This window comes from Neovison vison, chromosome 14 (assembly GCF_020171115.1).
Source record: "Neovison vison isolate M4711 chromosome 14, ASM_NN_V1, whole genome shotgun sequence".
Taxonomy (NCBI): Eukaryota; Metazoa; Chordata; class Mammalia; order Carnivora; family Mustelidae; genus Neogale; species Neogale vison.
Window position 1 is genome coordinate 5544724 of NC_058104.1, and position 25515 is coordinate 5570238.

At 52.0% G+C, this 25515-nt stretch overlaps 1 protein-coding gene across 1 annotated transcript in view; it reads left to right on the forward strand.

The window, feature by feature from the left end:
* The window catches only part of WIPI2 (WD repeat domain, phosphoinositide interacting 2), a 38140-nt gene extending 14333 nt beyond the window's left edge, over positions 1-23807 (forward strand). The window contains exons 3-12 of the mRNA XM_044232533.1: positions 10513-10682; positions 12003-12099; positions 12465-12562; positions 12959-13051; positions 16538-16608; positions 19208-19315; positions 20044-20208; positions 21009-21116; positions 21839-21969; positions 23112-23807. Coding sequence (XP_044088468.1) covers positions 10513-10682; positions 12003-12099; positions 12465-12562; positions 12959-13051; positions 16538-16608; positions 19208-19315; positions 20044-20208; positions 21009-21116; positions 21839-21969; positions 23112-23224 — 1154 coding nt within the window. The 3' untranslated portion in view covers positions 23225-23807. The remainder of the gene's footprint in view (positions 1-10512; positions 10683-12002; positions 12100-12464; positions 12563-12958; positions 13052-16537; positions 16609-19207; positions 19316-20043; positions 20209-21008; positions 21117-21838; positions 21970-23111) is intronic.
* The last annotated feature ends 1708 nt before the right edge of the window (positions 23808-25515 follow it).

A 25515-nucleotide genomic window follows, 5' to 3' on the forward strand; every position in this document is an offset into this window, starting at 1 on the left:
TGAAATGGAACTCTATTTTTTTCATGTGCTTTTTTTTTTTTTTTTTTTTTTTTAACTGCTTGTTTCTTTCTTGTTTTTTAACGTTCCTTTGCCTGTTTTTCTACTGGACTATTTGTCTGGTAATAAATAAATACATTCGACTGATTTAAAAGCAAATCAGCCACTTGTTGCAGGTTGCAAATATTTCCCCTGGATTGTTTGCTTTTTGACCTTGTCTGTGGTCTTCTTGCCGGGTTGGAGTCTTGAGTTTTTGCCTACTGATTTGTCTGCTCTCTGAAGGCTTCCACGCTTTGGAGCACCAGAAAGGCTCCAGACAGGCGTTTCCTGTATCGGGGGTGCATAAAACATTCTCCGGCTGGTGTCTTTACTTCTTTGGTATTGTGTTTTACATTAAATACTTGATCGACCTAGAATGCATTTTGATGTTATGATATCTTTCATTTGTATTCATGGGCTGGAAAAGATGGTTTTCCCATGTCCTTTGTTATTTAGAGGGACTTGCTGAAGTATTTGGGGTGAAATATCAAGATAATAATGAGCCTCTTTTCAAAACTTCAGAAAAGAAAAACATAGTTGAAGCCAAATGGCAGAAAGATAAGATGTGTTCCAAGCGATGGGTATAGGAGGTTTATTATACTGTTCTCTTTTATGAATATTTGCAGTTGAAAAAAGCTTTATGACTCCCGCATCCCCCCATTTAAAGACATCCTAAAATTACATCCACTTTTTTCCTCCATTAAAATTTTTTTTTAAAGATTTTATTTATTTATTTGACAGAGAGAAATCACAAGTAGGCAGAGAGGCAGGCAGAGAGAGAGAGAGGGAAGCAGGCTCCCTGCTGAGCAGAGGACCCGATGCGGGACTCGATCCCATGAACCCGAGATCATGACCTGAGCCCAAGGCAGCGGCTTAACCCACTGAGCCACCCAGGCGCCCCTCCTCCATTAAAATTTAAAAAATTTTTTCAGATTTGTAGTTGGTAGAAAAAAATAAGCAAACACCCCAACCCACTACTTGTTCACTTTCTCTACACTCAGATTTAAGCAGATGAATGACACGTGCTGTCTTCTTCCCACCATTTTGTTCATGGACATTTTCAAACACAGGGAAGTTGGTACAGCTGCACCATATGTCCACCCTTAGAGTCTCATTAACACTTCACGGTATTCATCCTGTCACATGTCCGTCTGTCCCTCTTTTGTGTGCATCTCCCCAGGCATCGCAGGCATCAGCACATACTTCCCATAAACATGCCACCGGAAATGTTACTCACTAGGGGGCACTGTTTGTTTTCTTTTGAGGCAATATCTACTTAAATGGACTGCATAAATCTTAGGTAAACATTCTGTGTTTTGACAAGTCATACGGACATATCAAGGTTTACTGTCACTCCAGAAAGTTCCCTCGTACTCCTGCCCCCCATCAGCTCCAGCTCCCTTTCGCCCCCTAAGAGGCAAGGCTTGTTCTGGGTTTTCCCGGCTGTAGATGAGTTTTGCCTGTAACAGAATGTCGTGAAAATGCAGTGAGTACTCTTCGGGTCAGATTTCTTTCAGTCACATAGTGTTTCTGAGGGCTCCCATATGTGTTTCTGAGGGCTTCCGTACGTGTCTCGCTTGCCCACTGTGTGAATACATGGGTTTGTCCTTCTGTTGATGAACATCTACAGTTTTTCCAATTTTGGCTGTTATGGATATAGTTGTTATGAACATTTTTGTACAGATCCCTTTGTGAACCTCTTTTCATTTCTCTTAAGTCAATATCTAGAAGTGCAAAGTATGTTCTGTTTTGAGAAACTTCCGGATTCTCCTCTAGGAGGCTGTCCCATTTTGTATTCCCACCGTGCTGTATGGGATTCTGGGCCTGTGTCCTCACCAGTGTTTGCTGTTACTAATCTTTTTAATATTAACCATTTTGATGTGTGCATAGTGATAAGTCATTGTGGGGTTTTTTTTTTAAAAGATTTTATTTAGAGATGGGGGGGCAGAGAGAGAGGGAGAGAAAGAATCTCAAGATTCCCTGCTGAGCACGAGCTGGACTAGGGGCTCGATCCCATGGCCCTGAGATCGTGACCTGGTGCTTAACTGACTAAGCCATTAAAGTGCCTCTGGTAGCACTATTGTTTTTTTATTTTTTATTTTTTTAAGGACTTTATTTATTTATTTGACACAGAGAGAGAGAGAGAGATCACAAGTAGGCAGAGAGAAGTGGGGAAACAGGCTGCTCACTGAGCAGAGAGCCCGATGCAGGGCTCTATCCCAGGACCCTGAGATCATGACCTAAGTGGAAGGCAGAGGCTTTAACCCACTGAGCCACCCAGGTGCCCAGTAGCTCTATTTTAATTTTTTGAGGAACCTCTCTACTTTTCCAAAGTGGCTGCATTGATTGACACCACACCAATAGTGTACAGAGGTTGCCTATTTTCCATGCCCCTGCCAACGCTTGTCACATTGTGAAGATTAGTCATGTTGAGCATCTTTTCATGTTCCTGTTGACCATCTGTATGTCTTTGGGAAAGTGTCTATTCTAGTCCCCTGCCCATTTTTTAATTGGGGTATTTGGGTTTTTGGTGTTGTGTTGTCTAAGTTTTTTTTTTTTTTTAAATATATTTTGCATATTAACCTGTCATCTAATATATGGTTTGCGAGTACCTTCTCCCCTTCAGTAGGTTGCCTTTTCGTTTTCCTGATGGTTTCCTTTGCTGGGTAAAAGCATTTAAGTTTCAAATAACCCCATTTGTTTATTTTGGCTTTTGTTTCCCTTGCCTGAGGAGACTGGTCCAGAAAAATGTTGCTAAAACCAACATCAGAGAGCTACCGCCTGTGGTGTCTTCTGGAAGTTTCATGGCTTCAGGTCTCACATTCAAGTCTTTAACCCATTTTTAACTTTTTTTGTGTATGGTATGAGAAAGTGATCCAGTTTTCCCGGCTCCGTGTTTTGAAGAGACTGTCTTTTCCCATTGTATATTCTTTCCGCCTCTGTCGTAGATCCATTGACCATGTATGGGTGAGGTTTTTTTCGGGGTTCTGTGTTCTGTTGGTCTCTGTGTCTGTTTTTGTGCCAATACCATACTGTTTTGGTGCCTGTAGTTTTGTAGTATAGTTTGAAATCTGCATAATTCCAGCCTTCTTGTTCTTTCTGAAGATTAGTTTGGCTGTTTGGGATCTTTTCTGGTTCTATATAAATTTTAGGATTCCTTTTTCTGGTTCTGTAAAAAATGCCTTTGGTGTTTTGATAGAGATTGTGTTGAATCTCTAGATTGCATTGGGTAGTATGAGCATTTAACAATATTAAATCCTCCAGTCTATGAACATGGACTATCTTCCCATTTATTTGTATCTTTTCCAGTCTCTTTCATCAGTGTCTTACAGTTTCAGAATATGGGTCTTTGACCACCTTGGTTAAATTTATTCCTAGGTATTTTGATATTATTTTTTTTTAAGATTTTATTTATTTATTTGACAGAGATCACAAGTAGGCAGAGAGGCAGGCAGGGTGGGGGGAAGCAGGAAGCAGGCTCCCTGCTGAGCAGAGAGCCTGATGCGGGGCTCAATCCCAGGACCCTGGGATCATAACCTAAGCCAAAGGCAGAGGCTTTAACCAACACTGAGCCACCCAGGCGCCCTTTTTTTTTTTTTTTTTTAATTTTTTATTTTTTATGAACATATAATATGTTTTTATCCGCAGGGGTACAGGTCTGTGCCCTTATTTTGATATTCTTCTAATGCAGTTGTAAATAGGATTGTTTTCTTAGTTTCTTTTTCTGATAGCTCATTATTAGTATATAGAAACACAGCTGATTTCTACATGTTAATTTTTCTTCTCTGACTACTGAATTCATTTGTAAGTTCTGATGATTTTTTGGTGGAGTCTTGAGGGTTTTCCATATTATAGTATCATGTGATCTACAAGTAGTGATCGTTTTACTTCTTTTCCAGTGTGGATATGCCCCTCCCCATTTTAAGGCCTTCAAGAAAACGGTCATATGGCGAGGCCAGAGGGCCGCTTCTCTTAGAATCCCATGACTAGCATTGCCGTGCCCGTGGCTGATTGAGCTATTTGCACATCCCAGGGAGATTATATCAGTTAGTCTACTGGAAAACCAGGACAGATTTTTCTCTCCAAAATAGGAAAAAAACTGCCACTCGTGTGGCAGGATGGACAGTGATTCGTATCTTGATCTACCTGCCTGCTTTTTTTTTTTTTTTTTTTTAGCTGGTGGATGGTTGACACACAACATTCCATTAGTTTCCGGCGTACAACGTCGTGACTCCACGACTCTGAAGGCATGTCGTGCTCGCGGCGGCTGCAGCCACCGCCCGTCTGCATACGGCGCTCCTGCGTCGCCACTGACCTCATTGCCCACGCTGGGCCTTCTGTCCCCCTGGCTTACTTCATACCTGGGAGCCTCCCTCCTTTCCCCTCCACCCTTTCGTGCCCATCCTTCCAACTCCGTTCCCTCTGTCGCCACCACTTTGTCCCCTGTATTTATGAGTCTTTCTTTGGTTCTGTTCTTAGATTCCACACGTAAGGGAAACCGTGTGGTATTCGTCTCTCTCTGTATAATACCCCCTAGGTGCGTCCGTGTGGATCTCACTCTTCTTCTGTGGCTGAATACTCTCCAGTGTGCGTGTCCACCGCAGCTTTATCCGTCCGTTCATCCGTGGACACTTGGGTTGCCTCCAGGTCTTGGCTATTGTAAATAATGCTGCAGTAAATGTAGGGGTGCGTATATCTTTTCAGAGTAGTATTTTCCTTTTCTTTGGGTACGTACCCAGCAGTAGAATTCTGGATCATACGGTATTTCCATTTTTCTTTTTTTTTTATTTATTTGACACAGACAGAGATCACAAGTAGGCAGAGAGAGAGGGGGAAGCAGGCTCCCGGCTGATCAGAGAGCCCGATGCGGGGCTCGATCCCAGGACCCTGAGATCATGACCTGATCATGACTGAAGGCTTAACCCACTGAGCCACCCAGGCGCCCCGGTATTTCCATTTTTAATTTTTTGCGGAGCCCCGGTACTGTTTTCCAGAGTGGCTGCACCAGTTCACGTTCCCACCAGCAGTGCACCGGGGCTCCCTTCTCTCCACATCCTCACCAGCATTTGTGGCTTCTCTTTGAGGATAGCCATTCTGACTCGTGTGAGGAGGTATCTCATGGTGGTTTTAATTTGCATTTCCCTAATAGTCAGTGATGTTGAGCATCTCTTCTTGTGTCTGTTGGCCATGTCTGTCTTTGGAAATATGTTTATTCAGGTCCTTTACCCATTTTTAAATCAGATTATTTGTTTGAGCCAAGTTTATATATATATGTGTGTCTCTGTGTGTGTGTGTGTGTGTGTGTGTGTGTATGATATTAACCCGTTATCAGATATGTCATTTGCAAATATCTTCTCCCATTCAGTAGGTTGCCTTTCCATTTTGTTCATTTCCTCTGCTGTGCAGAAGTACTTTATTTTGGTGCAGTCCTCATAGTTTATTTATTTTTTTTTTAAAGATTTTATTTATTTATGTGACAGACAGAGATCACAAGTAGGCGGAGAGGCAGGCAGAGAGAGGGGAGGAAGCAGGCTCCCCGCTGAGCAGAGAGCCCGATGCGGGGCTCGATCCCAGGACTCTGAGATCATGACCTGAGCCGAAGGCAGCGGCTTAACCCACTGAGCCACCCAGGCGTCCCCTCATAGTTTATTTTTGCTTTGTTTCTCTTCCCCGAGGAGACACATGTAGAAAAATGTTGCCAAGGTTGAGGTCACAGAAGTCACTGCCTGTGTTTTCCCTGAGCAGTTTCGTGGTTTCAGGTCTCACATCTCAGTCTTCAGTCCATCTGGAGTGTGTTTGGTGTGCGGTGTGAGGAAGGGGTCCGGGCTCATCCTTCCACGTGTGGCCGTCCAGGCCTCGCAGCACCGTCTTGAAGAGATTTTTCTACCCGTTGGGTATTCTTGCCTCCTTTTACTTTGTTTGCTTCCCTGTGGCTGTGCTCAGGGCTTCAGCTCTGTGTTGGATAGACGTGGCGAGAGTGGGCGACCTGGTCCTGTTCCTGCTCTTAGGGAAGGAAGCTCGCCGGGCTGACCCGTGAATGCCGTGTCAGCTGCTGATTGTCACACATGACCCGGATCAGGTTGTGGTCCCCTTTCGAGTTGTCCATTTATCCAGTCATTACCATGTCATCAGTTGCTCCACTGACACATGGGGAAGCTCGTGTGTGAGGACAGACGCCTCAACCGTATGGTGATGCGTGTGAGTGACACACGGGCTGCCAGCCCTCCCCGTGTTTCTTCCCCGCTTCATAGCTCGGCTCCTGCTGTGGCCAGACTTCATCACTTCCTCCCCGCCTTTCGCGTTCCCTTCTGCCTCCACCTCTCCATCAAGATTTGCCAAGGTCACCCCAGATTCGGTGAGCGCACCGCACAGCCACTCTGGGCACAGTGGATGTTTCTGTACCGCAGCATCTTCCCTTTGCTTCGGGGTCACGGGGGCCTGGTTTTTCTCCCCCTCACTCAGTCTCCGTTGCTGGCTCCCCTCCTCTGCCTGACCCTGAACTGTTGAGTGCCGCCCAGGGCCCACAGCTCCACGCGGCCGGCTGTTGGCCCCTGTTCACCCCTCCCTCCTCGTGCCTGGAGCAGCTCTCTAATTGCATGTGTCGAATGGGTGAAGGAAATAAGGTTGTATCAGACAGATGAGTAGAATCCATTCTTTGGAGAAAAATAGTCTGTTCTCATTGTTTACTACGGTCATCCGGTTCTGTCGAGTTACCGCGAATAGTGGATTAGCGGATACGGAAGAGCTGCTCCCGGCGTGGGGCTCCTGTGAGCCTCTGGTCACAGTGTTTTCATCAGATGATGAATGCATGAGCTTGTTTTATGTGTTTCTGTTTAAAGACATCAGATTTGAATACATATTGTTGATTTATTAACGATGAACTCACAGCAATAACACGGACTCATGCTAAACAAAGCTTACCAGCCGCACACGATTCTTCAGGGGACACAGCCTGGCCCTCTTGCCCTTGGGAGCACCGGACGGCGCTGTGGCCGGAGGCCATTGTAAGCTGTGGGATCACTGACCGAAAGCGCAGGAGGCGAAAACACAGACCGTGGAAAGGACAGTTCACGGTGTGAGCTGAAAACTAGAAAGCGGCGGGTAGTTCCCTGTTCGGCTTCTGATGGGAGCGCGTGCGTCCCGCGCCTCCACATTTTCTTGCTGCCTTGTGTGTGTCCCCGGATCACTGTAGAAGCAGCTCAAGTATTAATTTTGGGGAGTTACAGATACGCTTTAGCAACCAGGCAAATTTACAGATACAGAATCTGAATAATGAGGATTGACTGTACTTGGAAATGAGTTGTTTTCACCACTGATTTAATTTAGGAGTAGTGAATTTCAATAACTTTTACTTATTTTGTAAGAACTCAGTGTTCCGTAGGCCACCTCTTCACTGCTTCCCGGTCGTGCAGTGAATGAAGCTGAGGCTCCAGCTCCTGTTTCGCCATTGAGGAAGTGGGTACCGGGTACCAGGTCTTTTTTTTTTTTTTTTCTTTTAAGAATTATCAAATTTTAAATTTTTATTGGCATATGCTGTTTTGATTTTTTGGGGGGAGATTTAGAGAATTTTATTTTTTAAATTTATTTTAATTTAGTTTTTGTATGTGTGTTTGCCAAATTCATTGTTTATGCACCACACCCAGTGCTCCATGCAAACCGTGCCCTCCTTAATACCCACCACCAGGCTCACCCAACCCCCCAACTCTCCTCCCCTCCAAAACCCTCAGTTTGTTTCTCAGAGTCCACACCAGGTCTTATAACTAGTGAACAGCACAGTCAGGACTCAGTCTAATTTCCATGGGGTGCCCTACCTCTCTTGGTCCCCGACATACCCCTGACCTCGTGAGCACTGTGGTACCGGCAGCGCTTGCCCAGTGCTCATGCTAGAACGAACGCACTTGGACTTGACCACCCAAGGGCGTGGTGCGCCTTCCCCATGGACACAAATACTGTGGGCAGCGTTAGCCCATTTTTAGATAGGTCCTTATTCAAGAGATTGCGTTTTGTTTAATGGTAGTTGGGAAGGTTTGGGACGTACCCCAGAATCTAATCCTAGGTCTGTATCAGTCATCAGACAAGCTTCTAACCAGCTGCTCTTGGGGTGCCAGACCTGGGGGGTGCACCGTGACCTGGCTGGGGACGCCGCTGGCTGGCCAGTGGTAATGGGATAACTGCCAGAATGAGAAGCAGAGAAAGTGATTGATTAAGTGCATCCCAGAAAGTCATTAAATCTTGAAGAAAGACCAAGATGTAAAGGGCAAGGAGAGCCTGAAGAGGGAGCCTGGGGACAGGGATGGAGGAAGTGCCCTTGGCCCCTGGGCCTGAGCAGCCAAGTTTGGTGGCCCGGAGCCCTCCCGGCATCTGCCAGTCCAGCAGGCCCACTGCTCACCAAACAAGCTTCTGATCATAATGTGGTGTCCCCGCTAGGTTCCAGGGGGAAGGGGCTGGTCAGGAAAGCAAGTATGGGGACCCGAAGGGCCTTCTCACTGCACATGACCAACAGTCTGGTTTCCGGTCGGTCTCATCTGAGTGCGGTCGCCGTGGGGATTGAGCTCTGCCGTGTGCCCGTCAGCACTCCGAAGGCTGGAGACCCGCTTGTCAGTGAGGACAGACCAAACCCCCTGCCTGCGTGTGGCCTCAGGACCTCTCTTGACTCTGCCCTTCTGCGGAGAGTCAGGGCCTAGAAGGGACCGGCCACGTTCTGAGATGCTGCCGACTGACACCTACTCTGTCTGCATCGAGCCCAGCCTGCTGCTGTGGGAAGGAGAAGTTGTGCTTTGTGTAAACGTGACTGGGAATCAGACACTTGATGTCACGGCCTATTCCATGCTAAGGAGCAGCAGAATCCTATCATTCTCCCGCACGGCCATGTGTCATGTCACACATCATACACATATGATTCTGGCTACCACTGTGTATGTGAGAACCTCGTCGTGTGGAGCGCTTCAGGCCGTCACAGCCACACCGAAATGGGTGATACCACGCATTTTCCTAGAAATCGTTTCTCTCTCTTTTTAAAGATTTATTTATTTTAGAGAGAGAACAGGCAGAGGGGAGGGGCAAAGGGAGAGGGAGAGAAAGAACCTCAAGCAGATTCCTCACTGAGTGCAGAGCCCAGCACAGGGCTTGATCCCACAACCCTGATATCATGACCTGAGCCAAAATCAAGAGTCAGACGCTTAACCAACTGAGCCACTGAGGTGCTCCTAGAAATCGTTTTGTCTTACTTTAGTAAGGTCCCTTAGAGCTTGTTCTTTCCTTGTCTCTAGTAGTTGGGTTTCTAAACTAACTTAAGCCTGTCTTTGTTACAACATTTAAATCCAGCAACAGAGGTAATGGAAAGGAATCCTTTCGAGGAACTTTGTATTTTGTCTTTTGTGTGCGTTTTCATATTCGGGCATCTGATTTACAGTGGAAACACTGCTGTGGCTTCTGATGGTCCTACCTTCCAGGTTCCTCTGGGCTGGACCTGTCTGGTCATCTCTGCTCTGTGTGCCTAGCGCTGGTTCAGAGAGAGGGTATGGCTGCAGATCATGGTTGGGTTGACAAACGGGTGTGTGCTTAAAACACCGGGCCCGGAGACAGGCCACATGCAGAAGCAACGTGGATTGTTGCCTCTGATTTTTCTACAGTCCAGTCTTCTCTTTGCTTCTAGGTCTGAACTTACCAAGTATTTACCACTGAAACAAGGGCAGGAATAAAGATCGGGGGACCTGTGGGCATTTAGTGGGGGTGGCTGGGTATAAGGTACTGTCTTTGGAAGCTCTGTTGTACCTGTGACTTTCTATGCAAGATGTCGTGTATGCTCACTTTTAACTCAACATTTTATGAAAGGAGGGTGTCCCCACTTGATGTGGGGGAGCGGGGAGGTAATGGGTATAGAGTACTGGCTATGGGCCATTATTTGCAACCCCCTCAGCAGTAACATAGAGGAGCTGTGATCCCCATTTTACGCACGAGGAGGACAAGACGTGGAGAGAGCGAGTCATGTAGAGATTACGTGGGGCCCATGACTTGTCCAGTGCCAGTGGGCAAGAGCCAGGACCGCAGGCGCGATCAGGGAAATGAGGCCTCTGTCCTCACGGAGCTCACGTTCCAGGGTGTGTATAAGGAGCCACCCAGTGAGCAGAATGGTATGAGGAACAAGGAGGGGAGCAGGGAGACCCGGGAGCAATCTGTCTGCGGCTCATAGGCTGTGAGTGTGGCCCCAGTCTGTCTGCCCGCAGGCTCTGACCTCCACCCTCCGCTATGTTCTGGAACCGTCCCTGCAGCCCGGTCCTGTCACCAGACAGCCACCACATCAGCCTGTGGCGCTCTGCTGGGCGTGCGCGTGCACTTGGATGTGTGTGTGTGTGTGTGTGTGTGTGCGCGTGCACTTGGATGTGTGTGTGTGTGTGTGTGTGTGTGCGCGAGCGAGCGCGTACAGCCTGCAGCTGTTGACGCGAATACGCATGCGTGCTGTTTTCCTGCTTGCAGCTGATACTGAAGATGTGTGCATTGTCGAGAGGCTGTTCTCAAGCAGCCTGGTGGCCATCGTCAGCCTCAAAGCTCCTCGGAAGCTCAAAGTTTGCCACTTTAAGAAAGGAACCGAGATCTGCAACTACAGCTACTCGAACACCATACTGGCCGTGAAGCTGAACAGGCAGGTGAGTGGCGCGCGGCCCAGACTGCCCGGTGTGCTGGCCGCGGCTCGCTGCTCGGCGTGCCTCGGGCCTGTCGCCGCCATCGCGGCTTCCTGCAGTGGTCTAGGACAGCTGGCGGTCCTGGGCCCCCAGCCCTGGGCCCTGCACTGGCTCGCCTCACGCCAGCTCCCCGATTCAGCTCTGTTTCCTCAGCGGTTTGCTCAGAGCACGCCGTCCCTTGCTGTCCCCTAGGTTGAGTCCCCTCATCCGTCGGGACATGAGCAGTAGCGTTTCTCCGCACACCGTACACTTGTCTGGAGGGCTGTGCCGTGGTTTATTCACCTTCTTCCACTTTTGTACATGTTACTTGAAAAAAGTCTGCTGGCATCTTTTTCCCATCTTCTTGTTTCCCTTTACTTTTAAGATGAAGGACTTAACTCCTTTTGCTGTCTTCCCCAAACTCAGAAAACGTCTGGCGCAGAGCGCGGACTCAGTGGCTGGCAATCGAGTTCAGTTCACGACAATATCTTGTGGCTTTCGCTTCGCCACCAACTGCAGCACGGCCCCTGAGATCCTCCAGCTTTTCTGTGACAGTCACGTACCCCACGCGCGGAAATCTAACGCAGTTGCCCGGCGTGGCTCGCACGTCGCCCTGGAGGGAGGGCGTCCACAGCATGCCTACCGGGTAGATGGTTGTGGCAGAGGCCTGCCGGCTTTGCTCTGCGAACCAGAGGACGTGGTTACGATGGGAAATGACAAGGCACAACATGTCAAATATTCCTTAAACGTAGAACATACACATGTACGCTCACGCACCAACTGACGTAACCGTCTGCTGGGTGCACGGACCACAAGCACGTCCCTGCTCTGTGTGGTGGGTGTGGACTTCGACACCTGCGGCTCAGGTGTCTCAGAACTTTAGAAACCCCCAGGCTTTTACTTCCGTCTTGGCAGACTCCGTTCAGCATGGGTTTCCAGAAGCAACTGACCTTTACCAGACCCGTCCTAGGCACTTGCTCTGATTTTCACAAAGGGAGGGATGATCTGGACAGACAAACTGAAAACCCAGACGGTACCTTCCTCAGCTGCATTTGGCTGGTTTCTGCAGCCGTGCAGTGAGTCGCACGGGTTGAAGTCCTGGTGCAGTTGGCGGAAGTGGTCACGGGGGCAGGCGCAGCTGGCTGCGGACGTGGCACTCCAGGAAAGCCGCCCGGTCATGGCCGGGTCTGCGTGCTGTTCAGGAGGGAACCGGGCGTGTCTCTGGCCAGGCGCCGGTTCAGTAAGGGAGGGAGCAAGGATCGAATTGGCTCTTGATGTTTGCTGCTCCATTCTTATCTCTTCTAGAGGCTGATAGTGTGTCTAGAGGAGTCTCTGTATATACACAGCATTCGGGACATGAAGGTCCTGCACACGATCAGGGAGACGCCCCCCAACCCTGCAGGTAAGCTCAGCAGGGTGAGATCGTCCGCTTTTCTGATTGTACCTTTCAAAGATGAGCTGTTTCCTCCTTGTAGGTCCCACCCGGGTAGACAGCTTTTGAAAGTATTGATCTTAAACCAAGCAAGCTGCCGGCCTTCTGCCACTAGTCTGGCGGCCACAGAAATCATTGCTTTCATCAGCTTCCAGTTCGGAGGCTGCTCACAAGGTCCCACCCGTGGCCTTCAGTCTGCCCCTGGGGGTGGTGGTTGGGGGCTGCTGCGGCCGGGCCTGGAGACACACACCTCTGATAGGGGCTGACCTGGGGGTAGCAGCTCAGCAGGACCCCCCGGGCCTGACTGTCCGTGTTGGGTTCCGCGTGTCCCGCAGGCCTGTGCGCGCTGTCCATACACAACGACAATGGCTACTTGGCGTACCCAGGCAGCGCCACCATCGGAGAGGTGCAAGTCTTCGACACCATGAACTTGGTGAGGCCCCTTCTGTACCGGGTCCCTCTCACCAGCGGCCCCGCTCTCTGCCCCAAGCACCGGGGCATCGCTAGCATCCGCTCTTCCTTGGGTGGGCAAGGCGGGTTTCACTGCCGCCATCCTGGTGGTGGCACAGGCCTGGGCAGCCTCTGCCTGCAGATTTCTGCCTGTGCTCCCACGGCGCGGAGCCCCTGGCCGTGTGGCTATTTGGGGGAGTGGGAAGAGCCCCAAAGAGCGGCATTTCCTCAGCTACCCCCACCCCACCCTGTGATTCCAGAGCCTGTGGTTTTCGTGTTGAACCGGTTGGGGTTTTAGCCACAACCACTAGGCTGGCCCTTCAGCCTGAGGACCTGTCTTGCTGCGTGGCAGCCGTGTCACTTTGGTTTTGCCTTTCAGAGAGCGGCGAACATGATCCCGGCTCACGACAGTCCTTTGGCAGCGCTGGCGTTTGACTCCACTGGAACCAAGCTCGCCACTGCCTCGGAGAAGGTACGTCTGTTGTGGCCCGGTAGGAAACTGGCTTGGGGGTTTGGCGCCCCATCTCGCTCCGCACGCACACGGTCCAGGTAGCAAACAGGTTTCTGTGCCGACCGGCTCCCAGAGCAGCACGTAACAACCCGCTTGGGGCGCGCTCCCCGCCTTCGCAGCGCCCGTGGTCGGGGCGGGAGCTGCCGAGTCGGGCGCAGGAGGCGAGCGCGCGTCAGCACCACCCACAGTGAGCTTCCCGGGGCTGCGAGTGCGTGCTGGGGCTGGCAGGGCTGAACACACTTCTGTGTGCTTCCTTTCCTCCTTCTGTTATTAATTCACCGTTCTCTTTCACTCTGTGTAATGCTAGATTTCTCTGAGTTGGAAAACACTTCAGTGGCTGTACCGTATTCAGTCCTGGTTTACTGGAACGTTGCCCTTTGGGGATGTTTCTGTTTTTCCTAACATTTAGATTGCAATGCAATGGTATAAAAACATTTGGAACATAACTAATTAAGAATATAGATGATTCTTACATATGAATCTTTTTTGTGCTTCTTTATTCACTTAAGAGATTGCTGTGAGTGGGCATCTCAGTGGCTCAGTCGGTTAAGCCTCTGACTCTTGATTTTGGCTCAGATCATGCTCTCAGGGTTGTGAGATCGAGCTCCATGTTGGGCTCTACACTGGGCGAGGAGCCTGCTGAAGATTCTCTCTCCTCCTCTGCCCGCCTCCACACAGGACAGAGTGACTCTGGCCTTCCCTCCAGCTCCCATGACAGCAAAGGGCCCTCGCTCCCTTGCTCGCGCGGCTGCTACATCTTGTTCCTTTGCTGGTCCTCGCATCTCGATAGTTCCGCTCTCCGGCCTGGCTCTTGATGATCCCCTTCGTTCTGGCTTGTTCTTCCCTTCCGAGCACCAGTCCCCCCTTTCCAGCTGCCTGGTTGAGCTCTGATGCTTTCTCACAAAAAACGGAAAGTAGCGTCTCTCCCGCTGCCTCTCTGCTCGGCCCAGCCAACCAAGTAAGAGCCGAGAAAAGTCAGCTACTGGAACTTCCCTGTGTGGGTCTCCGAGCTTGACGCTCACACGCGGTTTCTGTAAGATCATCTGTGGATCACTCAGTCCTCGGGAACCCTTTATCTTCATGACCGCATTCCGTCCCCTCAACAAGGTCAACACTTGTTCATTTCGTATCAGGGGCTCAGAGACTTCAAATAATTTGCTCAGAGTCACCAGGTTGGGCGGCCACAGAGACTTGGACTCCAAGCCTGGCTTTGCTTTTAAACACCGCTGGCCATTGACACTGTCACCTTGCCCACTGCTACTGAAGCGGCCCCCTTGGTTAATAGTCTCATCTCTCTTGTTTTCATTAGGTCCCCGAAGCCCCCTAAAGTACTTTGTGGAATCTCAAGGCCATTAAGAATAGAGCAATTTTTTTCTTCCTGGGCTAGGAGGAGCAATCTTTTGATTTCCTTTTAACCCCCCAGTGTCCCTCCCCATCCTTCTGGGTGCTGGGTGCCGGGGCTGTGCCTAGATGGGTGCCTAATCCTGCTTTCAGAGTGCAGGCAGGGTAGGGGCCTGGGCAGGGTGGGGGGCGCAGGGCGGCTGGGGCCAGCAGCCCTTTGTTAATTAGTTTTATGCACTAGATATGCCAGTTTAAAAAAAAAAAAAAGAAAAGAAAACTATAAACAGAAAGTTGAGACCAGGGGCACCTGGGTAGCTCAGTGGGTGAAAGCCTCTGCCTTTGGCTCAGGTCATGATCTCAGGGTCCTGGGATCGAGTCCCGCGTTGGGCTCTCTGCTCCACATGGAGTCTGCTTCCCCCTCTCGCTACCTGCCTCTGTCTACTTGGCGATCTCTCTCTCTCTCTCTCTCTGTGTCAAATAAATAAATAAAACACTTTTAAAAAAGAAACTTGAGGGCGCCTAGGTGGCTCAGTTGGTTGAGCAGCTGCCTTTGGCTCAGGTCATGATCCTGGACTTCCAGGATCAAGTCCCGCATCGGGCTCCCAGCTCCTTGGGGAGTCTGCTTCTCCCTCTGACCTTCTCCTCTCTCATGTTCTTTCTCACTCATTGTCTCTCAAATAAATAAATAAAATCTTAAAAAAAAAAAAAAAAAAAAAACTTGAGACCACAAAGGATCAAACCTTTGCTGTGGTTATTTTCCTATGTGATTGTGCTATTTTATCCCTCTAATTCTCAAGAATTATAAACTCATTTGGTATTCTTTTATCCAGAGAGAATCATTGTCTTTAAAAAAAACATTTTATTGTAAAGATTTATTTTAGAAAGTGAAAGAGAGAGAGTGTGTGTGCCACACGCAGGTGAGGGGCACGGGGCAGGGGTGGCCCTCTTGCTGAGCACGGAACCTGACTCTGGGCTCCATCCCACGACCCCGAGACCATGACCTGAGCCAAAATCAAGAGTTGAACACTTGGGCGCCTGGGTGGCTCAGCGGGTTAAAGCCTCTGCCTTCGGCTCAGGTCATGACCCCAGGATCCTGGGATCGAGCCCCACATCGGGCTCTCTGTCCCTCAGGGAGCCTGCCTCCTCCTCCCTCTCTCTGCCTGCCTCTCTGCCTACTTGTGATCTCTGTCTGTCAAATAAATAAATAAAATCTTTAAAAAAAAAAAAAATTGAACACTTAACAGGCTAAGCCACCCAACCACCCCTTTTAGAAAACATTTTAAAGAAAGGGCAACGGTTTCTGGTGTTCTATAATTGGGTTGTTTGTAGTTAATTTATTTTTACTATGTATAACAAACAGGTCAGATGTTAACAGTTTCAATACTGAACAATTTGAACCTTCCAAGGTGTGTGGTGTCAGGTGACACACTGAATAGTTCTTCCAGCCCTGCAAATTTGGAATACTCCCTGTTTTCAGGTTTTCCATTTTGTTCTAGGAGTCTCTTTCTTGTGCTTTTATTAGTAGCTTGCTAGTATTCTTTTAACATTTCAGTGTCGAAAGTCCCATTTGTGTTTACTTTCTTGGTTCTCTTAACTTCCTGTCCCAGATGTCCCAAGTCCTGTCACTTTGGGGGGGGTGGGCCCTGGGAGTCCTGGCATCTCGCAGGTGCCTCGTCTCCACGCGGGGAAGTGCGGCAGCTCACCGCTGGCTTGTAGCCTCCTCTGTCGGGTCCCGGACCCCCCACCCCGGTCAGTAACTCAGCCCGAAGTACAAGGAAGGATGTTGGGGGCCGCGGACCTCTCAGACCTAGGCTGAGTTAGGTGGTGCCCCCGATGTGCAGCATGTGCTTCGGGGCTCAGTGCGTGAGAGGCGAGGGGTCACGGGCCTTAGGACTAGAGCTGGCCCACGTGTGACGGCCAGGCCGTTGGTGTTGGGGAGAAGCAGTGAGTCGCGGCGGCCACATCCAAAGGAAGGAACACTGCTGGGGGACAGACGCGGCCGGCGCGAGGCCCACTCGTCTGTCCTTCAGAGTCTCTTGGGAAGGAGACACGGGCTGCCTCTCCTTGGCTAAAATCCTTTTTTCTCTCCTTTCCCACCTGTCACAGGGGACCGTGATTCGGGTGTTCTCCATTCCAGAAGGACAAAAACTCTTTGAGTTCCGGAGAGGAGTGAAGAGGTAAGATACGTTAAGTCTTCGCCGTTGATCTGGCACTGAGTCTGGACCTCAGTTCCGTTTCTCGGGGTCACGCGGAGACGTCAAGCCGAGCTGGGCACCGCACTTGAATGTGGAAGTGCTTTCAGCCTAGCCGAACGGTCCGCAGAGGCTGTGGAGCCCTCCGGAGGGGTAAAGGGACGTTTTTATAAAGCAAAGTGGTTTTCCTTTGTCTGTGGTCCCACTGAATGGAGGGCAATGGCCGGACAGCCCTGGAATGAGGAAGGAGTGGCCGGCGGGGCCGCGTGGCTTCCTCCGCCTACTCCGAGGTGGCAGGCCAGTGATTTCTGACCCGGCCAGCCTGCACCTGTCCTGCTTCTCTACCCCCGAAAACCTGCACCCCGCTCCCCCTCCACCCCGTCACCACTTACTTCCCTGTCTGTCTACACACCTCCCTTCCTTGATGCCTGCTTGGAAGGAAGGATTGTCTGTCCTGCTGAGGCCTGGAGCCTCTGCCACAGGACTGGCTCGGGGGCTCTGGTCCCCATTCCAAAGGGGCAGCTGAGAACACCCACCTCAGGGCGGAAATTGGGCCAGGAAGTGTTCTAGAACTGCCCCCCCAGGACCTCACACTGTTTGACTGCTGTCTTTCATCTGTGGGTCCTTCCCACAGACGGCACACACGTGTTTTAGGGTCCTATCTCCGGTGCCCCAACCCTTCCCCATCACGGCCTCCTGGGTTTCTTTCCTTTTTTCCCTTGTTTTCCTTATACCACACCATTCTAGATCGGTCTCTTTGTCTGCTCCTGCCCTGTTTCCTTCTCCCATATCTCGCCTCTGCCCCGGAGCCGCTCTCATCCTGTCCTGTGCAGCCCCCCAGCTCCCACGCCATGTTGTCCGTGTGCTCGTGACCCCTCCCCTGTCTGTGGGGCCCAGGCTGCTTTCCTGAGCTGTTTCCTGGTACCGGCCCTTCAGCCACCAGCCAGAGTGTGCCCCCGTCTATCTGCCCGTCATCGCTCATAGGCCTTACCTTGGGAGACACTGGCACTGTCCGATCCAGTACCTGAGCCAGAGTGGCTCAGAGGGACTCGACACTGGCCCCTTTCTTGCTTCCAGCGAGATAGCAGAGTGTCAGTGCCCAGGTCAGTCCCACCAACCTCCGTCTCCCCAGGACCCCTGCCCGCCTGGTTTGGATCCCGATCGTGTGACTTCCGTGCCCCTTGGTCTCTGCTGTTGGCCCATTTGGTCTGTTCATCAGACCATGGCCCCGGTTGCTCTTCAAGGGTGTCCACACAGCCCATGTGGAGCCTTCAGGGCGCCTCCCGCCGGTAGGACTAACTCCACGTGCGTCGGGCCTGCTCCCTAAGCCCGGCCCCCCACACCCTGCTTCCTCAGCTCTCCCAGTTGCTCCCAGTTGCTCCCAGCTCCGGCCACGTGGAACTGTGGTTCCGCGGAGGAGTGATCTGTCCGCACGCGGTCTCCTGTGCTGTTGTCACACCCATGATGGGGCCGACTCCTGAGCCTTTGACGTCTGTATTGAGTGTCTCTGCCTTGGGGAGACCCTCCGGACCCTCTCATGAGCCCCTGTTCCTCCAGTGCGGCCCTGGCACAGCTTCGCTCATAGCACGTTTCCCGTCCGCACTCACGCCTCGCTGAGCCGTCCCTGCTTCATGCCCCGGGCTTTGTCCAAGGCCTCAGGGCAAAACGTGTGCTGTCCTTGTCCGGCTGCAAGGAAGTGCACTTACTGGAGGTTTTGGCATTTTTACAGTGATTCTTAGAATCAACTGTAGAGTCTTAGCATGTTGGAAGTTTTGTTTTATTCTTAAATATTATCAAGGTTGTCAGTTTGCTTTCTTGCACGTTAAGAGTTGCTGTAATTTAAATTCTTGGCTTTTCTTTTGCTAACCTTAGTGCTGTAAATCCAGCCTAATACAGCTGAAAATGGTTTCGTGAAGCCTCGATGCCTTTTGTTGTTTGGAATGTCAAAGAAAATGGGCTAAGAAAATACCAAAGAATTGCTCTTAACTTGGTATTCCCTTTAAAACATTTTCTTTTCTTCAGAAAAATTTTTGAAAAGATGTCTGCAGGAGCGCCTGGGTGGCTCAGTCCATTGAGTGTCTGCCGTCAGCTCTGGTCGTGATCCCAGGGTTCTGGGATTGAGCCTGCTTCTCCCTCTCCCTCTGCCCCTCTCCCCTTTCTGTGCTCTCTCTCACTCTCTCTCAAATAAATAAAATCTTTTAGGGGGTAAAAAAAAAAAAGGAAAGAGATCTGGAGAGGAGTAAGAAAGATACTGGTAGACTCAAGTGTCCTATTCGGGGAACTTCTCTGACTTTTTAAAGTCCCTGGAGAGGGGCACCTGGGTGGCTCAGTGGGTTAAGCCTCTGGTTTCGGCTCGCGTCATGATCCCAGGGTCCTGGGATCGAGCCCCATGTGGGCTCTCTGCTCGGCAGGGAGCCTGCTTCCCCCTCTCTCTCTGCCTGCCTCTCAGCCTACTTATGATCTCTGTCAAATAAATAAATCAAATCTTTAAAAAAAAAAAAAAGTCCCTGGAGAGAGGTTGCAGCTCGTGGGCACCAGGGCCTGTGGGCAACGGTGTAACCCCGCCCCTTCCGCTCTCCCCCAGGTGTGTGAGCATCTGCTCGCTGGCCTTCAGCATGGACAGCATGTTCCTCTCTGCGTCCAGCAACACCGAGACTGTGCACATCTTCAAACTCGAGACTGTGAAAGAAAAGTGAGTTGCAAAGACACATTTGTTGCACAAAACACCAGGCCCTTCTCCCCTGCCTGGATGGGAACCCCAGCACAGACACTGCCCTGCCTTCAATCATTTTTGCCAGTAAAGGCCCTGGAGCTGGTTCTCCAGTAAGTGTCCCCGGGTCCAGGCGCGGCAGAGAAATGGCCTTCCCTGAGCGATGAAGCCAGGAGGGTGACGATGGGCGTCCTGGGGGCCGTGCACCTGTCCGCCTCTTAGCACCACCTTAACCCACAGACACGCTTAAGGGTGGGCACCCCCGCCCACAGGCGGGTTCCGTTTTCACAAGACCCTCTAGGGTGAGCATTATCCGTATGCTGTCTCAGAGCATTTCAGATGACTTAAAATATGCAAGATGGACAACCACAAAAATGGGCTCTGGGAAAATAATTTGAGATTTTGCTTATCAGATTTTTGGAGACTTCGTGTTAAAAGGATGTGGGGCGGGGGGCGGATCGTGAATTTGGCCTCGTGTATCTTGGCATTTGCTGCAAAGGGGGGGGGCTTCGCATTTGCTGCTAATCATCTACTGGTCTGTGACAGGCCTCCTGTGACCCTTCCCGGAAGACACGCCCGTAGTGCTCCCAGGCTCTCAAGACATTGTCCTTCTCTGCCCCTTTGTCCTGAGGGATGGGGAAGTCCTCCTCAGGTTTCAGGCCTGGCTCCTGTGAGTCGATCCATGTCTGACCATGGTTCCCCCTTCCCAGGCCTCAGGAGGAGCCCACCACCTGGACCGGCTACTTCGGGAAGGTTCTCATGGCCTCTACCAGCTATCTGCCTTCCCAGGTGACAGAGATGTTCAACCAGGGCAGAGCCTTTGCCACAGTCCGCCTGCCTTTCTGCGGCCACAAGAACATCTGCTCACTGGCCACGTGAGTAGGGCCGGGGTTGCTGCTCTCCCGTTTGCCGCTGTCCGTCCAGTCGAGAGCCTGGTCGCAGACCACCCGCGCCCCCCAAGCTGGCGGCACAGGGGCCGGGCTAGGTTTCTCCTGGGCCAGGAACTTGGTTTGAAGCGGCAGTGGAGGGAGCACGCGGGTGCCGCTTCCCTGTTACTAGACACGAGTGGTTCATCTGCAGAGTTCTGATCCAAAAAGTCTTCCTCTATCGGTTGGGAAGTTTGTAATGGTAATGGAGAAACACCGTGAGTGAAACTGCAGGAGGGTACAGGATGTGGGGCCCTGTCTGTGTCGCCCTGGGGCACACGGATCGCACGTGGTGTCTCGGGAGCCTCATTGGATGGCCCGAAGCAGAGCCATGCAGGGAAGTACAGTCCTTCCTGGGTTGGCACGTCTCTGATTCCGTGAATCTTGTGTCATTTTACTTCGATCTTGTGCAGCTGATAACTCAGGTGAAAAAGCTTATGGAAATACTCACCATTAGCAAGTAGAGAAGCCGTGAGACTGACCTTGTCTGCACCTGTTCTTCCGTTGGCTTTGGTGTTAGGTGCACGACGTGCCCCCTCGGCTTCGATGCTGCGGCCTCAGGCAGGGCGGCGGGTGTGATCTTTGTCCCCAGTAGATGATCTGTGGAGCGCACGGCACCGACCTGTGGCTCCTGTGGGGCCGGGGTGAGGGGCTTCCTCCCGGCCGCACGGAAGGCAGGGCTGCGGGCGTAGGAACAGCGTTGGCTGCAGTCCACGGTCCTGGAACGTGGCTCCTTTTCTTCTCGCTAGAATTCAGAAGATCCCCCGGCTACTGGTGGGGGCGTCCGACGGGTACTTGTACATGTACAACCTGGACCCGCAGGAGGGCGGCGAGTGCACCCTGATGAAACAGCACAAGTAAGTGGGCCTCACGCCGGCCGTTCCCACGGGAGCCGGGGTGCGAGGGGACACATCCCCATGGAGCTGGCCTGGGCTGGGAGGCTTGCTTCCCCCCGCTCCCATGCTTCCCTGCCGGCGTCCCGTTTGCTGTCTGGGCAGAGAGCGGACAGGTGGCTGGTGTGGGGTGAGGCGCACTGCGGCAGGACCTGGGCATGTCGCGAGAGAGGGGCAATGCTCTCGGTGTCCTCCCCCGGGTGGCGCCCGTCCCGGAGCGCCGGCTGTCTCCCTGCGACCTGCAGGTGTCCTCTCTGAAAGGAAGGCATTAGTATCTGTTCATTGGGAAGAAGTGCAGTTTGCTTTTGCTTTTGCTTTTTTAAAACTATCCAGAAATTCTCAAAAGTGACACTACGATACAGTAACTGTAATGGGGGAGAAAGTGGGCAGGGTTTTTGTAGTAAGTTGTTTATGATCTTCGGTCTTAAAACTGCAAGATTATCTCACTGGCTTTAACTTTTTCATCTGACTACTTCCCATGGACAAATTTTGGCGCCAGCTCCACGTAAAGAGACAGGCGGGGAAGGAGCTGACTGAGCGCCGGGCGAGCAGCACGCTCACGTGTCTACCCCGAGCGGCCTCTGGCCTCTGCTGCCGCACGTCTGGCCCCGCGGGCCCCGAGGGCCCCGAGGCGATGAGGTCAGGACCCCTGAGCGGCCTCAGTGTTCTCACTCTGCTTCCTCCAGGTTGGATGGCAGCATGGAGACAACCAATGAGATCTTAGACTCAGCCTCTCACGACTGCCCCTTAGTGACCCAGACCTACAGCACAGCGGCCGCCACAGGTGCTCACGTGCCTTCGTCTCCAACCAGACTTGGTAAGGGCCGTGACGCGAGCCCGGAACGTGCATGGTGCCAGGCCCTCGCGCGGCGGTCTGCGCTTGGCACACTTCCCCTGAGCTGTGTTGCCCGCCCGCCGCTTCCCCTGCGGGCAGGGGACAGGTGGGCTCAGAGGCGAGCTCTTGTCAGCTGGGGATTGCAGGCTGAATCCTCTGTGTCCACTTTCGAAGGAGAAATAGTCACGACAGCTCAGGCTGCTTTGGGTACATAGAATCGTCCTTGGGTTGCTGCCGCTCAGCTAAAATATTACGCTAAATTCTGACGTTGCCAAGCAGGTGTCCTTGGTCCTGTGTCATCATTCAGTAAGCCCACATGGGATGCCCCTCAGCTCTCGGGCCCTGGGAGGACGGTGCTGTAGGCCGGCATTCGGGGCCCTCCCGCTGCGGGTGCTGGGCGGCCGGCGAGCAGACGGACGGATGGACCGTGCGCCGGCCCCCTCCCCGCTAGTCAGCTTGACCACAGGTGAGCGATCCTGTAGGTTTGCTCCCGTGGGAGACTGTGCTCGCTCACCGTGACTGAGATGAGGTGGCCCTTCCCGCGTCAGGTGAGGCGCCAGACGTCTTTTGTCAAGCGTTGGGCATCACAGAGGGAAACTTGGGGCCTGTTGGGAAGCCTCTATTTACTGTGCAGCCGTCCTTTTGACATTTATGAATTTTGGAAAATAAAGGACTTCATTTTGAGCTGCCCAAGGCTGCCGAAAGCTTGTAGTCAGAGAAGGATCACAGTTTAGTCTTTTTTTTTTTTTTTAAGATTTTATTCATTTATCTGACAGACAGAGATCACAAGTAGACAGAGAGGCAGGCAGAGAGAGAGGAAGGGAAGCAGGCTCCCTGCTGAGCAGAGAGCCTGACGTGGGGCTCGATCCCAGGACCCTGGGATCATGACCTGAGCCGAAGGCAGAGGCTTTAACCCACTGAGCCACCCAGGCGCCCCCACAGTTCAGTCTTGATGTGCACCGTAGCCTGCAACTGTCCTGGTCTGGCCCCGGCAGCTGCCAGGCCCTGCCTCCCCGCCTCCCCACCTCCCCATCTCCCTGCCTCCCAGCCTCCCCACCTCCCTGCCTCCCTGTCTCCCCGCCTCCCCGCCCCCCAGCCCCTGAGCGGCCACGGTCTCTCTGCAGCCTACACAGATGAGCTGGGAGCAGTGGGCGGCGCGTGTCTGGAGGAGGAGGCCAGCGCTCTGAGGCTGGAGGAGGACAGCGAGCACCCTCCTATGATTCTTCGGACGGACTGAACTTGACCTGTGAACTCTGACCCCCGAAGCAGAGAACACTGGCTTGACGGAGGACTTTGTTATGCTGCTATGAACTTTGACCTGAGTTGGGGAGAGGATGGCAGAGACTTAAAAAGAAAGAAAAAAAAAAAAAAAGATCGTAGCTGTAGTCTCATTCCATATTGTTGAGAAATACATCGTTTTCACTTCAGTGGCTTTTAATCCTGCTTAGGAATCTTAGCTTTTTGTTTGTTTTCTCTTTTTGCCAAAATTAACTGTTTGGTGAAGCCCTTGAAACCTTGCTTTGCATGCATTAATTGTGCCAAGCCGGCGTAGGAGAACTAGAAGCCACTTTTTGACAACTGCAGTTGCTTGGTTTCTAAAACCTGCACATAACGAGGCACGCACGTGAGGACGAGACGGCATCGTGCAGAGCGGTTCTGGGTGTCGAGGCGGGTTCTGCTCGGGCGGGTCCAAGAGCCCTCTCCGGGCTTGCCAGGCCGGGGGGCGTCCGCTGTGGGGAGGAGTCCGCTCTCCCCACAGCCCCTCCTGGGCCCTTTTCCCCATTTTATTTTGTTAATTAAATTCTTTCCAAATTGGATGATTCTGGGATTTCTTGCTTGCCGGACTTGTATCTTCTTTCTGGCCTTATTTTCCATGTGGGTGCTGGAGAGAGGCCTTCTTTCTGGTATTCAGAGTCTTCCTCTCGGACAGCACGTGCACTGGAAAGACTACGTTGGAAGGCCAGAGCGAAGCAAAGTGGTCTCACTTGTGTAATTAAATGACCTGGTCTTTAATTTTCCTGGTGAGAAACTGCGGTGGGGGGGGGAGTTTGCTCGTCTTTAGGGAATTTTGTAGCCTTTCCCTATACCCATGGAGCACAGAATCAGAGTGTGGGGGGCATCCAAACTGCCCTCTGACCTTGAGCCCTGCCCTCTGTCAGGGGCTCTTCTCACCTGTGTTGGAAATACTAGAGGCAGAAACACAGTGAGGGCGGCACTTGGCTCTGAGCACCTGCTTTATGGGGTGATATGTGCCTTTTCTATTTTCACCTTACAGAGTTGTTCAGAGTGTCGCAAGATTGTGGTCACAGGTCCTAGTGTTAGCCCAGCTCCCCTTTTCATTTTTACAGAGTTACACAAGCGCAGGTACCTCGAACTCTGCATTCCAAACCAAGACATCCAGCAGTCCAAGCTTTGAGGCAATTCAAGTGGAGTTAATGGTATGAAAAATCATGATAGATTCTTTGGAATGGTGACGCTTAAGGACGGGAGTGGAAAAAAAAAAAAAAAACAGTGGATCCGCTCTCCTGTCTCCCTTTGTAGGGCTTCTGAGCGGACGGGGCCGGAGCTCTATTGGTTGTGTTGGTTGAGGCCGTCGTGTGGCCTGGAGAAGGGGAAGGGCAGTCATCAGTAGCGCAGACGGCCCACTCCACATGCCCAACCTGGAGGTCAGTCCACAATTCTGGGGCTGCGTGTCCAGCGGTCCGCTTAGGTGGAAGCCTCTGTGCGGAGGGCATCCCAACTGCGGCAGAAGTTTCTAGAAGCGCCGGTTATGGCAGCCACCAGAGACGCTGTGCTAGTCAGAGATGAGCTTCCCTCAACGGCACCTGCCTGCCCCTCCGATGAGCTGTGAGCTCCGTCTCCGCATCGGCTGAGCCCTGAGCAGGGGTCCTCCTCACCCGAGGACTCGTGGGTGCAGACTCGCTGTGTCAGGCCTGGGAGGCCCTCTCTCTGACCCCTCTGGAGCAAGGCGCTGGACTCCGTGTCCTCAGGGGCACATGTGGCCGGGGTGAGTGTTCTTGCAAAAATTGGCATCAAAGGTGCGCATGGTGGGCAGGGGGCACGGAGCTGCGGCCTCCTCCTTACCGAAGAGAGAACTACCTCTCCTGTGTGTGTGAAATACTGCCTACCTTGGTGTCTGCTTGCTGGCTTCCACACTTGCAGCGAAGTGTGGGAAGTCAGTTCGGCTTCGTGGTTTCTCCTGGCAGAGGCCATGGCCACGTCTGTCCTGGGAGCGGGGGGACTCCCTTGCCTGTCAGCCGCCATCTCCTCCGTGGCAGGACGGGCGCTTCGAACAGGCGACCCGAGCGGCCTGTGACCAGCAGGGCTGGTCAGGTGCTTCGAGCCTGAGACGCGGGTGGGGACACCGGAAAGGAGGGAACCCGAAGAAGCTGCCGAGGTGCCCATTCGCGGGGCTCCTGAGACGAAAAGGCACCCGGCTGAACCCGACATGGCCCTCGGTTGGTCACCGTACACCAGGGTTAACTTTCTGTTACATCAGAGTGTTCCAAGCTCCTGAAGGAATCGATC